This window comes from Manis pentadactyla, chromosome 7 (genome assembly GCF_030020395.1).
Source record: "Manis pentadactyla isolate mManPen7 chromosome 7, mManPen7.hap1, whole genome shotgun sequence".
Taxonomy (NCBI): domain Eukaryota; kingdom Metazoa; phylum Chordata; class Mammalia; order Pholidota; family Manidae; genus Manis; species Manis pentadactyla.
In genome coordinates, this window is record NC_080025.1 from 8706378 (window position 1) to 8724052 (window position 17675).

The 17675-nt window shown below is 38.8% G+C and overlaps 1 protein-coding gene across 9 annotated transcripts in view; it reads left to right on the plus strand.

Moving 5' to 3' along the window:
- TENM3 (teneurin transmembrane protein 3) overlaps window positions 1-17675 on the plus strand; it is a 1816466-nt gene that overhangs the window by 1424062 nt on the left and 374729 nt on the right. For 6 of the 9 annotated variants that reach the window (XM_036894289.2, XM_057505071.1, XM_036894291.2 and 3 more), the window contains one exon: window positions 16620-16898. The exons of the other annotated variants lie outside the window; for them this stretch is intronic. In XM_036894289.2, coding sequence (XP_036750184.1) covers window positions 16620-16898 — 279 coding nt within the window. The remainder of the gene's footprint in view (window positions 1-16619; window positions 16899-17675) is intronic. 9 annotated transcript variants of the gene reach the window in all.

The window sequence follows — 17675 nt, forward strand, 5'->3', positions numbered from 1 at the left end:
AGGAAGGTTATCTTTTTTTGTTTATATTGAAAAACAGATAGCATTCTGTCTATGTTTGTACATTCCTGAAGTCTAAGTGGAAAATCAATTTGCAAAGTAGGAAAGGGAAGGAGGAAGGGGTTGGCGATGTCAGGCGCTTGTTGATCTCCAAGCGTGGCTCCGCCCCGGCTGCCCCACCAGCTCGCTGCCTGTCCCAGATGCGCCTCTCTCTCCTCCCTGCGGCTTTGGGACTCACCTTCTCTTCCTGCTTATTGTCATCAGCAGTGCCCTGCAGTCCCCAGCTCCGCAAACAGGGCTTCTGCTTCTCACCTCATGGCATTGCTGGCCCGAGGCCGTTGCAAGTGCGGTTTGCAGAGCGTGGGTCCCACCAGCCAGATTCCTTACAGCTGCACCTGCAGGTGGGCTGTATCCTGAGTCCCAGACCACCTTTTATACAAGTATTCCAAATGCTAACCTTTGCCTTCCCAAGGCTGAAACAAAAGGACAGTAGAAGAGCAGTCGGTGTTTTCCTGTAAATGTGTCCCCAGGATTCCAGAATGATGGCAGCTCCAATAATGCCTCACCCACACCCCTCTCCCAGCCGGTTCCTGGCCTGCTCTGAGCTGAGCAGTGATCAAGGGTGCCAATGAGATCTAGAACTCTGTCAGGGTCCTGACAGACAAAGCTGATGCAGGTACGTTCCCTTCGGGCCAGCTGAGAACTGGGAATGGGGTGTGGATCTGAAGGAATGTTGTGGTTTCAGGCAGGCAGAGAGGCTGACCCGCCCCTCCCATGGGCACATTGCCTCGTGAGAGCAGCTGCTAGTTTTCTTGGCCCTTCCGGAGCTGGGGGAACTGAAACCAATGGATTTTCTCCACTCTGTTACCTTGAGTGCCAGCGAGACACCAAGGAGTGGAAGGCACATGCCTCCCGAAGTCTATCTAACAGGACATACTGAGCTCCTCAGGCGCCCCAGGAGAGCAACAGCACGCTGGACCTCACTACTGTAGGATGTGGGAGCAAAGCAAACAGATGCAGGAGCCCCTAAGGACAATGAGCAATGGAGATAGGGAGGAAGACTGGACCCCAAATAAAAAAATAGCAATCATAAGAACACTTACATAAATCTAAGTACAGAAAAAGTAACACCAGCAAAGGCAACGGTAACATCCAAATGCTAGGGGGCGACCGCCTTCATTTAAAAACTTAAAAAAAATACATACTGGAGTAGTTGAAGAAGAGAGGGTAGTCATTGTTGTCAATCCAAATTAATAGTTTTGAAGACCAGGTAGAAGAAATAACTCAGGAAACAAAGTTCCATGTAAAATTAAGAAGAAAGCACACGCGTGTGCACACACACAAACCTAACGCCAACCTAGAGAAATTCATTAACTTTAGAGATAAAATATCTTATGAGATTCTAGAAAGAAAAAAACAGGTTGATTTTCTTGTTACTTACAAAAGAAACAAAACTGAGATGAATGAATTTCTCATTTGCAATAATGAAAACTAGAAGATGATAGAGTAACATCTGCTGAAGGAAAAAAATCTTCAGCCCAGGGATCCTATATGCAGAGAAGATATCATTCATTGCTCAGAGTAAATGCAGGGTATTCGGGGACATGCAAAGATTCAGAGGCTGTATCACCAATGTGCACCATCTAAGGATGGATTCAACAAGGGACATGAATTGAACCAGAATCACTACCTATGAGGAGGAGAAGGAACAGTGATGGGCAATCATCCTTGCAGGGTGTGTGGTGTTAAATCCCCAATGATGATATCTGAGCAACTGGAAATGTCCAAGAAGTGCTACAGGCGAGACCTTATATAAAAGGTTAGAACTGAAATGAGATGCATACCTCAACAAACTCCAGTAGTTGGAGGAAAGGGGTGGGTAAAATAAAAGTGTTCCAAACTCTCATCTGAAGAGGGTGTGGGGGCAACAGTTCCAGAATAGAGCTGTAAGTGAAGGGAAATAATTGCTGTCTTGCATTCGTATAATAATGAAAAACATGCATTTGACTATGAATGGCAGGAGAGGGAAGGTAATCATTAGAGGAATGAAGAAAGCACAATAGGCCCACCGAATTAGCAGGGGGGAAAGGGGAATGAACAGCGACAGGAAAATGCAGCAAAAACAGCTCCAAGGAAAAAGGAGGAAACAAGTAAAAGCATGAATAACCATGCAACAAGGTGAAAGAAGGCAAATCTACCATGTTATATCGCATGAAATATAACTGCACTGAATTTTGATACAAACAAGAACTCTTCAGATGGTTTATAAAAGTGATTGGTATTTATAACGAACAGACTTTAAATGGTTAAAAACAATGGTTGAGAATAAAGAGATGGATAAAGAGATAGCAGGTAAGAATGAAAAGAAAGTGAGAATGGCAGTATTAATATTATTAGGAAAGGTGAAGTTTACAAATAAAAGCACTAAACAGGATAAAGAGGACCATTGAGCAGATAAAAGGGAGAGGCATGAATATGCTTACACTGCATGCATTAAATAATGTAGTAGTCAAGTTTGTAAAGCAAAAACCATTAGGAAAAAAATAGTTGTTAAGATACATATATTGGGGGATATTTTGGTTCGCCTCATTTAGAATCAGACATATCTAAAAGGCAAAATAAGACAGCAATTATATATACTATTAATAAAAAATTTCCCCCGGGATATGTGTACATTTATAATTGTCAGGTAAAAGTGACACATTTTTCATATTTCTGTGAAATAGTTGCAGAAACTGTGCACGTAGCCACAGAAACATTTTTAAAAGATCAGAAAAGTAGAATTTATAAAGTAAACTATAAAACAGTTGATCATATAATTTAGTGAAATTATAAATAAATAACAAAAAGATACCAAAATCACTTCCCACCCATGGATTCTGACACTCCTAGATTAGTTAGAAGCAATAGAAAGTAGTAAAAAGGAAGTGCTACTTCCAAACTTTATGGGAGACAGCAAAAGCTATAAACACAGGAAAAATGTATTGTTAAGGAATATATTTAAATGAAGATAACAAAGAGGAATTTACTATACATCTTAAGACATGCATAAAATATCAGAAAGAATTAGCCACAGGAAATGGGAAGAGGGAGAAAATCAAGATAAAACTGAAATTAAACACAAACAAAAAGGCTGATTCTTAAAAAAAGAGAAAGCCCCTGATGATCCCCATTAAAGAATAATGAAAACAAAAATAACAAGAGATACTGAAGACACAGCAATGATTAAAATGATTAAAAGGGTTTATATCAAATGACAAATTTTTTAAATCTAGAGGAATTTTTATTTTCTTAGCAAAATATAGCTAACCCCCAAACCTTTCAAAACATGGAGAAAACTTGTCAAAACCAATGATCTCAGAAGAGGTTAGAAAGGAGATTAAAGGAGAGACCATATAAAAGGTAAAAAGAGGTTCCTGTGTGAATTTTTCATAGCTTTCAGAGTGTAACTAAGTCCAATGTTCAGAAAGCTATTCCACACCACACACACAAAGATGAAAAGCACTAAAATTCAAATTGTGACTTTGGTAGCCTTAATAACAAAACTTCATTAAAAAGTACAAAAAAGAAACTAGAGCAAAATTACTTCTCAATATATGTGTGAAAGTTCTCTCTAACTATTTGCTTGTAAGACACTAGCAATGTATAAAAGGGATAACAGGATAGACCAAATTAATAGCCAAATGTTGACTAATCCTTGGTGATAATGCAAGAATTTTTCAATGTAAGGAAATCTATTAACATAATTAGATTAATAAATCAAAGTGGAAAAACATGATTTTATCAATAGGTGATGAAATGGTTTGCGATAAAATTTGGAAACCATTCCTTATTAAAATAAAACTCACTAAGTAAAACAAGAAGAAAAATAACACTTAAGTATCTTAGTCATATGTAAGGTGGTCAGTCAAAAAAGTTAGACAGCATTCTGAATGGTGAGATCCTAGGACCATTTCAGTTAAAATCAGGAACATAATAAGAAAGGCTCCCCTAGTCAAAACACTATTCAAAATTGTTTTAGATGTTTCAACAATTGCAGTAAGAGAAGAAAACTAAATAGTAGATTTATATTTGGGGAAAAGTAAAAATAAGCACTTTTGTTAAATGTAGGATTGATGGTATATAAATCAAAATGAAGTGTCTCTAGAAATTAAAAAAAAAGATTTGATACAAATTGGCACTTGGATGAATACAAGACATATATGTAGACATCACAGGTAGTGTAGCTTAATAGTTAAGAGTACGGATTCTGGATCCAAATGATCTGTGTTTGATCCCAGATCTGCCACTCATCAGCTGAGAGGCCAGCCACCTGCTCCTGGCCAAGTAACCTGCGTGGACAAATTAGTTTCTCTCTGCTTTGATTTTCTTCTATGTAGATTATGCTTTAGTTTTCAACCTGTAGTTTGCTGAGAACGAAAAGAGTTAATATACATCAACTGCTTAGAATCTGCCTGATACATATTACTTACTGTTGTTAAATAATGACTGAGCAAAACTGGCTGAATTTGGAAGTCAGGAAACATATCCTATCACAATAGTAACAAACACTATATATTTCCTTGGAAAAAAATTTCACAGAACTGTTCATGAGACCTAATAAAGGGATATGTAAAATATTATCGAGAGATGTAAAACAAGATCTGAATAAATGCAAAAACAGTCAATGTTTTTAGATGGGAAGACTGATATCAGAAGAATACCAATTCTCCCAACTACATGCACAGAGGTCAGGGCTTATTTTAAATAGGAGAAAGTGATCTTAGAATTTATGGGGAAGAATAAATATCTGATAATAGCCAAAAATATATTTCAAAGGTAAATAGTGTAAAATGCACTTAATATATATGTATATTTTAAGTACTGTGAAACAACTACAATCACATCCATATGATATTGGCTTAAATAAAGGCCAGCCAATCGGTGGAATAGAATAAAATATTGGGAATAGATCCTAGTATATAAGGAAATGAAGCATAAAACAAAAATGTTTTTTTCTTTTCAGTGGGATTTGATAAATGGTGCTGGCACAACTGGTTATCCATCTGGAAGAATATAAAATTGGACCCATGTCTCTTAGCATATTCAAAAATAAATTAAGATGGATTAAAGACAAATATAAAAAAATAAAGCAATAAGAATTTTGGAAGTTAATTTGAGACGCTGAAAAAAGTAGGAATGACTTGATCCATGAGTAGCATAAAGCTCCAAAAACAGAGCTTGAACACCTAATAGAATTATTTTCTTACAAAACAGAAAGTCCGGAGGTAGACCATGTAGGGTTCAAAGATGCTGTCAGGGGCCCAAGTTCCTTCAGTCTTCTTTGCTCTGCGATCCTTAGCATGTGGCCTTGGTCCCATGGATCTCCAGATGTTTGCTTCATTGTTATATTCCTGGTTGAAATAGAATAAAAGCAAATATGAGAAGGTCTTGTCTACATTGGACTATTTCATTTTATTCCCCAGAGACTTCTTCCCACATCTCTTTTTTCAGAACTGTTATACTTGGCTACACTTAGCTGCATGAGAAGAGGGAACATTTACTATTTTTGCTTTCCAGCTTTTATAACAGAGGAAAGCCCTGAAAAAAAAGTGGCCGTGAGTCCAGAGAGCCTACCCCAGACACTACATGTGTACCCCAAGAATGGGGGGGAACCATTCTAATAGAAACAGAAAACCCAGAAGAAAAATCTGAAATGATTTTTTAAAATTCAAAACCGTTTTTATGTAAATAAAAATACCATAAACAAAATTATTATACTGGGAAATATGTTTACAATGACAAGTGTAAAGGTATATATATAAAGAATAAATCGTACAGTTTGAAAACAGAAAGGCAAGCAGTCCAGTCAATCAGAGAGAAAGGCATGAATAGACAATTCGTAGAAGAGAAAATTAAGTGGTCAGTAAACATATGGCAAGGCAATCAGTTTTCTTTCAGTCTGAGAAAGGCAGTAGCTAATTCCAAGTCCTGAAACCCCACTGTGTAGCCCCTATCCTGGCTTTCTTCATGGAGCTTTCACGTACCAGGTGACCACCAGTGTTTTGCTTAGGAACGTCCAGCTTGGTAAGCAGAAAAGGAATGGGAGAGACTGTAGTGGTGAGAGATTTCCCTGGTGAAATTCTGAACACATTTTTTTTTCAGAGTGACAGCCTCCTAATGTGGAAGTCACGCTCTGGAGTGCTGTTAATCCAGTTCCTCAGATACAGATAACTTCATAGACTTAAGTGTTCTGAGTCCTACATGTGTTCTCATGGAAAATATATGCGGATCCATATCAACATCTGAGCACAGTGCATTCCTAAAGTGGCGACTTTCTGTACACTTGTGAAGTCTTGGCTTAGGGAGAAGCCGAAAAAAAAAGAGCAACTGATGAATTCCTTTCTTTAAAACTTAACACAAAAACTCTTATAAGAGCATGCAAAAAAATCCATTCATAGAGTTACAGAAAGGAAGGAAGGCAGGAAGGAAGGGAGGAAGAAAAATTAAGAGATGAAAAGGAAAAAGCCAAATGTTAGAGAGGTTGTATTTGAAAGTTGGGCCATGAGGGAAACCTGCCCGTGTGCAGTCACTCAAGGTCAAAGACAAAAATAACCCCTGTTCTAGAACTGTGGCAGGTCAGTTCTACACTTTGCTGGGTGGGGAGGAGAAGCGCCCCTCTGGACAGGCAGACACAGCTTGTTAATGTCCAGGCTCTCGTGGTGGCTGGTTTTCAATTCAGGATGAACTCCAGACATGGTATTTAAGGCAGGAGCAAAGCGTAGCATTTCTGATTTAGTTTAGTGCTGAAATATAACCCCAAAGTTCCTGACACTAAATGAAATTTTAACCCTTGTGACTCACACTTTTATCCAAGGCCTATTCTCTGCCCTTCCCTCACCCTTGGTCTCTTGTTTCGTAACTGGTTTCCTGTTCCATTTGCGCTGCCTTCTTTCTGCCCCTGCACAGACTTATGTGGTCAGGAGAGCTTTGAGACCCTCAAAGTCCACGTTACAGATGAGGAGAACTATATGAGATCAAAACTTGTTGAAATGCTCACTGAGTCAAAAGCCAGTGAGTTCCAGAGCCAGAAATAACTAAAGTCTAGGCCAATCATTTTCTTTCTAATTTCCACACACACACACACACACACACAAAAAAAAACCAAACCCTTCTAGAAAACCACAGTGAAAAGCTTAGCATGTTCTTAAAATGTGCTTGCAACTGTGTGGTAGGCATAGAGAGCTTAGAGAGATCATAAAAAGGACTCAACATAAAAAATTGATAAATTGGACTTTATCAAAATTTTAACTTGTACTTATCAGAAGATACCTTGAAAAAATGAGAAGGGAAGCCACACTCTGAGAGAAAATTATACATACACATACATATATATATGTAAAAGGACTTGTGACCAGTATATATAAAGAGCTTCTGTAAATCAATAACAAAAAGATCAACAATGCAATTTAAAGAAAGGCAAAAGTCTTATGACAGAAACTACACAGAAAAGACAAAAATGGCTAATAAGCACACGAAAAGCTTTTCAACATCATTAGCCATTAGGGACTGAAAATTAAAACGGCAGTGAAATACAACCACTCAGCCACTACAATGGCTAAAATTAAAAAGACCCGCAGCACCAAATATTGGTGAGGATGTGGAACAATTGAAATCTCAGACATTGCTGCTGGGAGGGCAGTATGCAAAGTGGCACTGCTTCCTCAGAGACTGTTTGGCAATTTCTTGTATTAAGTTAAAAAAAAAATCTCTCCCTTAACCCAATGAGTTGTGTCCTAAGCTTATACCCAGAACAAATGAACATTTGTCTTCACAGCAGCTTTATTCATAATAAGCCCAAGATGGAATCATCGAGTGAATGGATATAACCTATTATAGAGTATTCATGCTATAGACTCTAACTTGGCAATGCAAAAGAATGCAATAAATTGGAAGAATCTCAAAAGCATTCCATTAAGCAAAATTCCATTAAGTGCATACTGTATGGCTCCACCTATATAAAGTTCAAGAACAGACAAAGCAGATCTATAGTAAAAGGAGTCAGGCCGGTGGTTGCCTGTGAGGGGTAGGGGTTGACTGCAGGGACGTGAGAATTTTGTGGGTGTGATGGAGATGCATGATATTTTATTTGGTTCATGGTGGATACATTTGTTAAAACCCCCTGCAGTATCCACTTTAGATGTGTGTATTTCATGGCTTATAAATTTCACATCAGCAGTAAGAATTAGAAAAAAAAACAAAATCTAGGTAGGCATGTTCAACCAAGTATAGTTGGAGATGGAAAGATTTGAATTGGGGTTCTTGCTTTCTCCCAACTTCAGCCAAGGTGAGATTTCATTTGCTGCTGGCGTGGAGTCATATTGTCTCTACTGACCCATAACCACAATCCCCTTAAAAAAAAGCAACAAAAAAAACAAAAAAAGTTTTGTTGCTAATGCTCTATGTTTTGCTGGATAAAGACATTTTGCCCATAAGGTAGGATCATGCACAACACATCCAGGATTGCGCAGAGAGAGAGAATGAAGAGTTGCTGGCTTATAGATGGGACATGCCTTTAATGTATTTTCACCAGTTTCCAAATAGAAAAAGGCCCATTTTGGAATCTCAGATGTAGATTAGTTTTGGGGAGCAGTTTTAGAGCTAGTAGAATAGTAACAAATTAGAAATAATTTTTAAGTCTTTCTATGTGCCATATATATATATATATCCCAGATGGGTCAAAAGAATTAAATGCTTATTTCTTCACCGTAGAACCTGATGTTAGTACACATCACTTTCGAATGTCACTACTAGCATTGGGCAGCTTTAAAAATAGTATTAGTAACTCCTTTAAGGTACCAGTTATGTGTCTTTCTGCCCCATTTTTATCCTGCTTTAGAAATGAAATGGGATACATGATTTTTTTTCTTACTCTTAGTTTTATTTATTTGTATTTTTTTTTTTTACATTATGAAAATATATTAAACATTTAGGCATATTGGAAATTGTGAAAGAGGAAGGTTTGAGAGCCAAGAGCAAAATGCGTTTAATTTTAAAGACTGAGATTTAGTTTAGTCTTGAATGCCATTATAGTGAATAATGGGAACTGATCCTAGACTTCAAAAGAAATATGACCATATGGTCTTACCATCCAGCACTTATTGCTGCTATGAATTTCCACTTATACCCCAAACTTCTCATTTCCCCAGTGTTCCCCTCACCTCTGTCATCAGACAAAAATGAAAGGAATCTGAACCTTTTTTTTTTTTTTCATGTTTTCTGAAATACTTTCTGGAGAGAAAACTTTTCCTTTGTGAGAGCAGGGTTTTATAAAGAAAGACAAAAAACCTGAACCATTCATCAGATCCGCTAGGCTAATTACCGCAACTCCAAACTTTATTACTTTTAAATATTAACTACTTAAAATGATTCATTTAGAGATCAAAATGATTAATCCTTCTCCGTCGCTATAAATGTCAGTGGCGGGATTAAAGGATTTAGATGGTCATGTTTACACAACCTTAAATTTCTGTACTTAAAGCCACAAGTTAAATAGCTCCAGTTTATCATTGTTCCATGTTAATGTTTTCCTCCGAGATCCCTCTTTTAGCTCCCCGGCTTACCTGATTGTTAACTAATTTTGGCTGCATAGCCAAGTGTTCCTTTCAGGCTTGGCGGCCAACCTGCTTTGTAGATTACCTACCAGAAGGTGTGAGTAGATAGATGCAGTTTACAGCCCCCCTCCAGACCCAGTGGGGGTAATCCTCTCCCCCTGCCTCGGCCTTTATTGGTCGGATGTCTTGAGCCCCCAGCTTCCTGCTAACCTTGTATCCGGTTCCTTGCCACGTTGCCAATTTTGGATCCGCATTGTGAATCACTATGGTGCCGCTTCAGTCTCCAAAGCAGAGGTGTATTTATACCAAATGCCTACTGCAGTTTGGTGATCAGATACCAGCAGATATGTTATAGGCATATGATCATCCCTGGGTCTCGGACTGTTCTAAAGAAATCATTACTAAGTACAAATAAGGAGCAAATTCATTTTGGAATGCTTCTGATAAAAGCCAACTTTAAAATGATTTCTCTAACTACGCCTATTTGCTAATACCAGAACTGCACTATTCGGTGATTGGGTATATAAGTCCTTCCTGACACATGCTTAAGAAGATGCTCTTTCTGTATAAGGCTGCAGACTCACACCCTCATTGTTTGCATTTGAGCCACCAAATCTTCTATTCAGTATCCACGCTGGAGGCCTTGTGCGTCTTTTTTTGAAGAAAATGCTTATTCTCAGGGGCGATTCATTCTACTCCTGCTTTCATTGCTTGCACATGAACTTAGGGTTTTCCCTTGTCAGGCCTAAGCCTCCCGTGTTCATTGACAGGTACCGGCATAACCAAGTTCAGCATGAATGCTGAGAGGAACCGTCAATGGATTCCGCAGGACTTGTGTTTTGGGTAATAAATTGGGTCCTAAGTATGTGTACAGTACTCACCTTCTCTGTCCTCTAGGAATTCGAGATTATCAGTATGTCGTTGTGAATATGGATATGGATAATATCGTACTAATAGATAAATTGAACAAGCAATCCTAAGAGATTGGCATTTTACCTAGAGAGTAAAATGGAATGGGTGCCGTTAAGGTATTCGGTGAGATTTTAAATTAATTTTTTAAATGTAGTTTTGTGTAGGGCATTACAAATACAGATTTGTACCCTCACTGAAATATCTGTTGCATGTTCAAGGATGGGTATTCTGTTCAAACAGTGACAAATTTAACTTAAGAAGGTGAAAGCGTATGGAGTGTCCCATAAAATATGCGTCACGATCCCAAGGGAAACAAAAGTTACATACACTTCTCTTACTGTGTGATCCTCTTATCGTTTTGCAAACACAGCAAAAAAGGGGACTCCTGATAAGGTGGGACTTCACCCTTGGAGCAATGTCGCTCTTTGGCCAAGAATAGATAATTCCATCCAAGCTCTCACACCCACCAGGACAATACTTAACAACAACTATAGATTGTTTATTTCTGTGTATTAAATTTCCATTGATCTTCTGTCCATTTCCCATACTCAGTTTGGGGGTCATTGTTACCGAAGAAATGGGTGGTCACTCTTCTTTGCAAAAATATCCATATGTAGTGAGGAGAAAGGGAAACCTTGAAATGAGAGGAAAACGTTGCACCCCATTTCTGACACAACTGTATTTCTTTACAATAAATGAGGAAGGATTTTTAAAGCCCAGCTTCTCCAAGAGGAGGTAATAAATTCAATTTCTAATTATTGAAGAGGTACTATTAAACAGCAAATGAAGAAAATACGTTTGTTTTTTAAAGAAGACAGGCTTTAATTTTTCTTTGTATTTTTGTAATTAAATTATCATGAAAAGTAAGAATTCAAAACTATAAAATAGGAATTAACTAATTTCCATCGCTTTTAATTCCTCCTGAAAGACCCTAGTCTTCACCTTCATTCATATTCAAAACCATGAGCATTTACATAATCTATTGGTTCTCTTCCATAGTTTGCAAATATGGGAGCTGATTGTATTCTCTACTCTGCAATTTATTTCTTTGTTTTCCTTAAACTATATATAATGGGCTTCCCTCCAGATCTGAAAATTGAGGTCCAAACTCACTCTTTATGCTACCCACATAATGTTCCATGGAATGGGGTATATAATGTATGCAAGCCTTTCACTTTCTGGCAAATATCCCAGTTATTTTAATTTTTGAAGCAATGGCATAGTAACCATTACTTGTACCTGTATGTTTAAGATCAGGTGATTTTTATTTCTCTAGGATATTGTCCTAATGGTAGACTTTCTGAGTTCAAGCACATTTCTAATTTTAATAGAAAAATATTTCCAAGGAATAAAGCAGCATAAGAGGGGGCAAAGGAAAGATAGAATAAAGTTATTATGAATTCACACAGCAGGTGCACACAATGGACTGATTTTGAAGAGAACAATTCCTGGCTGTCCCCAAATTTCAACACCAACTCCTTGCTGCATACTTGCGGTGTGTATACCCCTGTGCACTGTGGTGTAAAGGAGACTCAATAGATAATAGCAAGTGTCGGTGAGGATATGCACAACGGGAGCCCTAATACACTGCTGGTGGGCGTGTAAAATGGTGTAGCCACTGTGCAGAACAGTCTGGCGGTTCCTCAAAGGGCACACACAGAGGTACCAGGCACCCAGCAATGCCTCTCATAGGTATATACACAAGACAAACAAAAACATATGTCGACACAAAAACCTATACATGAATGTTCACAGTATCACTCTCACAATAGCCAAAAAGTAGAAACAACTCAAACATCCCTTAAGTGATGAATGGATAAGTAAAATGTGGTGTATCCATACACTGGAATAGTAATGGGCCATAAAACCGAGTGAAATACTGATCTATATGACAGGGTGGGCGAACTTTGAAAACATTGTGCCAAGTGTAAGAAGCCGATCCCCAAAGTCTACATATTACAGGACCCCTTTTATTGGAAATGTCCAGAAGAGGCAGTTCTGTAAGAGTGTCAGAAAGTAGATTAATGGTTGCCTAGGGCTTTGGGGAAATAGAAGATGACTGATCATTGGTACAACGTTTCTTTTTTGGGGTGATAAAACTGTTCTAAAATTGTGGCGACAGTTGTGCACCGCGTGTATATACTGAAAACCACTGATCCGTACATTTTACGTGGGTACCTTGCATGGTTTGAAAGGCACGTGTCAATAAAGCTGTTTTCTAAAAAAGAACAAACAAGGGAGAGAGAAAGAGCAAAATCTAGACATAGCACAGAACACCATGAGTTCCAGTATTGTACCAGCTCCCTGCCCCGGGGACTGGGAGTCACCCTGTGCAACTCTGAGGCTAGTGCCTCATATGAAGTCTTTTCTTTCCAGCTCACACAGAGGTAGAATTCATGTCTACTGGTGAAAATCACTCCACATTGCGGCTCTGACAAAATCCCTCCCTGCTCCGACTAGGTCCTAGACAACCTTGTGGGAAGAGGCCAAAGAGCTTCCCATTTTTCCAGTCTGCTTCCCTTCTTTAAGGAGAAGCTGCACTACGTGCCTGCCTCCCTTGAAGTATTTGTTCTTATATGGTCCTTTCTGCTTTGTCACATACCCTCACTCATTTTTCAAAATGACACCACCTGCCTGGGTTATGTTTATTCAGTTTTCCTCTTACAGATTTTCAAATTTATGAGGATCATAAAACAAAAAAAGCCCAATCTCATCCAAAGCTAACCTTGCCTTTTAATCACAGTGAATCTCATCGGCAGGGATCGTTTACTCTTGCAACTATTTAATGTTTTGGTCCTGTTTCAAATTGTAATGGGAAGCTCTGCTGTTGGCCCTCCTGATCAAGGTTACCAACAGTCAACGTGCAGGAGATAAATGCTTACTTCACCAGAGTCACCCAAATAGAATTTATATAAAGACTCTAAAGGGCAAAGAAAAAAATTAAGGTAATGGTGTTTGTACCATTGCAAAGAACACGATCTTAAAGAAACCATGGAAAATAAAGAGTAAATGTATCCTTAATTTCCTTCATGTTACTTGAGGCCAAAGCTGACTTGTAAGTGAGATGGTCAGTTTTTGGCCACGTTCCAGAAGCATCTTTGCTGCCTTTTTTTCTGCCTTTGTCTTCTCACTTGTCTACAAAGCCAGCCAGCCCAACCCTCCCCACCTCCATGATTCCTCAGCCAACTATCTGCCTCTTTTCCAGCCAGGAACCCTCCCCTGTCCATGCTCCCTCCTCTGTTTGTCAAAACTGCATACATTTTCCATAACTATAGCCCGTCTTGCTAACTACTGCTGGATTGTGGAAAATAATCTAATAGATTCATTTATTCTAGTTTAATACCGAGATCTCCCCAGGGGGCGTTTGCATTTAAACAAGGGATCCTACAAGCAAATCTTAACCAAAGAAGGAGGTTGACAATAAAATCGAAAGCACTGAGACAGGTAGGGGGTAGAGCATTTTCGAATGAAAGAAAAGTAAAGGTCAACTTTGGTGGCGACGTGGCTATTCTGAAATTATTTGGGAATTATCCTCTCCTCACTGTCATTTACACATTTCTCTATGATTATTAATCACCTTCATCCACGTCTTTATGTTTGTAAGCCGTTTTCCATTTAGCCCACCTTTATGCTTGTTACATTTACATAAAGCAGCTCTTAAACGAAGTCATGGTGACCTTGAAAGATGACAAAATAGAGTCAAAGTGATCTGAAGAGTTAAGGTAAATGGCTTAAACTGAGGTTCATCAGAGGTCAAGTTTAGTGTTCTCTCCTAGAGGCAGCGGACGGAAGCTTTTTAATGCAGTGCGGATACCTAACTGGGTAGCGTTCCTCTGCGTGCGTTTGCTCTCAAACTTGCATTTCAGAAACAGCCCGTAGGAGCTTTGAATTATCGCGCCCCCCTGATTTCAGAAGGGCAGAGGCTGAAGGAGTTCGGGAGGCACGTATCTATTTACTTGCAAAGTGAACTGTGTTTACATACCTGGATAACAAATCATGAAGATGGCAGTTTTCTGCTTTCCTTCACCTCATAGATTTTTGCATCAAGATGTTAACTGAGAAGAGTCAATAATGTGGAAAATGTTTGAAGGTGCATTTCAGAGATTAGAAAGGGAGTTTTTACTGTCTTTTAACTTCTCTCTCATTTTTATTCTCCAGTATGAGCACCTCCCAAAACAGAGGGAAGACCAGAGGATATTATTGCTCATTTTCACCTTTTAAAAATTACTTAGTGTCCCTATTATAAAAAATCAGTATGTTCCATGGTAATATTTAACTGTTTTAGACCTTTTTTTCCTCATATTAGTTGTTACATATAAATAACAATAGGGAAGCTCTAACACAGCTGTCTCATTAACTGTCCATGACATTGACCTCTTTTGGATGTATTTTTGTAAATACAGTGCACACTGATTCTTTTCAAAGTACTGACGATACCGTGTCGTACTCCATCCAGGCTTGTCCATTTTCTCACTGTCACGGGCTGTTTTTCCCTTTTATTTCCTCCGCTTTTTTTCTGTTTATTTGCTACTTCCCTTTTTTTATCACATAGTTTGCTTCAGATGCTTATTCACATCTCTCTGATAAGCATAGTTTGATTTGTAGCAATTGCAACAATAGATTTTCATTATTTATGAGTGTCGTGGTCACCATCCATTTGGGAGTCTGACCAAGATAAAGGTGATTCCAGCTCCTGATATGACCACGCAGTAAAGCAATTAACCACCCCACTTTGAACGTGCTGAAGCCTAGAGGGTGCTAATACCTTCACAACCGAATATTTTACTATATTGTGCATCATGTTTGATTGGATTCAATCTGTTATTATCACAACGTCCTCTTTTTAAAAATACACTGTGTGTAATTTCTCACACCAGCCAATTAACTTTAAAACGTTCATGGATGTAAAGATAGAAGTAGGAAAAGAAGAATTATGAGTAATAAAAGTGCTTCATATTCTTAAGAGGTGGGTATTACATGCTAGCATTTAAATCAGTCTTTGAATCCTATTCTTCTTTACATGTACTTTGATTCTGGTTCTAGCCGAAATCTCAAGACTTTACCATGCCAACGAGAGACAACAAATGGAAGAACCATCTATCTGTATCCTATGAGCAAACATTCTTCTCTCCCTTCTCATCCATAATATCGTGAAACATGTGAAATTTCAAGAACAAATAGAGGGTTGGAAAGTCATTAATAAGAGCAGTCATTTTAAAGTGTCACCTAATTTAAACCCTTGGGCTTTAAGTTATTGCAGTGTTAGGAGCTTTATTATGCTCAACTTAAATGAGGAAAGGCCTGCAGGGTTCACAGCCATTTATTTTTCAGGGAACTTGATTTTATCATCAATTTTTAAATACATAATACTCCTACTTTGTTTTCAGAGGGCACTTTATTTGCAAAGTTTAGCTTACTCTGATCAATACAGATGTTTCCAGGTGCTTATTGAAGCAAAAGGTCTAGGAAAGTCCAATGCCTGCAAATTTTTAAGGCATCACCCTCCAAAATTTAGTGTCTATACACACACACACACACACGCACATGCACACACACATGCGCACACACACGCACACACACGCGCGCGCGCACACACACACACACAGGCTGTTAAGATGAGAAGATATAATAAAGACTGATCAAGCTTCTGTTTCTCCTTAACAAGTAACTGTAATGAAGTCTTTTATCATCCAATGGAGGGACATCTGAATGGGAATATCGACAGTCGGGACTAGAGCCAGGGCACAGGAAATTATTGTGACAATTCCTATTGCTTCACAAAGTCCGCTAAACCAAATTCTCTCATTGGTAACCGATCCTTTCTCTGGGTCGTGTGGCTACGGTGCATGCTGTTTTCCCTGCCCATCTCTCTGGAGGTGCTTGTGGGCTTCCATAGTCAAAAGGGGAGCTCTAAGCCTGGAGGAGCCCCGCCCCACCAGCCCTCCCTGCACCCCTTTGACCATAGGCCGTGCAGGGCTAATGTAAACACGTGGTAATGCTTGAGTGTTTATTTTAAGGAGATTTTCTTACCAAAAAAAAACAAAAAAACAAAAAAAAGAACTAAACTAAAGCTGAACATATACTCACTAGTTGTTATCTTTTTCTTCCCCTAATTAGGACAGAATTTTACCCTAAGGCAGTTAGGAGTTTGTGAACCAGCAACTCGAAGAGGACTGGCATTTTGTGCGGAAATGGGGCTTCCCCATAGAGGTTACTCTCTCAGTGCAGGCTCAGATGCTGATACTGAAAACGAAGCGGTGATGTCCCCAGAGCATGCCATGAGACTTTGGGGCAGGGGGGTCAAATCAGGCCGCAGCTCCTGCCTGTCAAGCCGGTCCAACTCAGCCCTCACCCTGACAGACACAGAGCACGAAAACAAGTCGGACAGTGAGAGTGGTGAGTACCATCTTTTTACCTTTTCATGCTGGTGTTCAGTGCTTCTGTTTGCGTTGATGATGGGGCATTGGTTTTCTTACTTTCTTCCTTCCTGTCATCCTTCCCTCTCTTTCTTTTTCCTTCTTTTTTTTTAAACGCAGTAAATCTCAAGAAATGTCTTGAATAATGTACTTTTTTTTCCTGGAAAAAAAATCAGTATTCAACATCAGATTGTTCAGTTATGCAGGTGGCCTATGATGTGTTAGCTATAGTTTTGAGTAACAGTTTGATCACGTACAGACAAAGAAAAAGATGAGGTTTGACTTACCTTGGCCCGTGTTGCCTGTTATCCTCGGTGGGGTAACAGAGCAGCAAGTGGCAATAAAGTTTACCCCACAGCCAGCTTGTCATCCAAGATGTCTTTGTAGATTCCTCTTGAAGAAATCTCAAAGAAGTTAAAGAATCTTAGGATGGATGAGTGGGCACCCAGAATCATTTATTAGCAGGCTCAAGTGATTGAAGAATAAATTTGATCATGCTTTTTAAACTTACTAGTTGACAAGAGCAATTGAAATCTTGGCAGAGGGGAGGGAGTGTGGCCTTTGATGTGCTTTTGGGACTGGATTACTATGCAATTAAATCCACGCACAGAAATTGGATTTTAGGGGATCCAAATAGCAGCTCTTCATATTGTAAGAAAAATGTCTTTCTGAATCGCGGGAACTTTTTTCTTATTGCCAAAGCAGGATAATAAAAACAGTTAATTTATATGCAATAATAGATTTGAAAGAACACTTA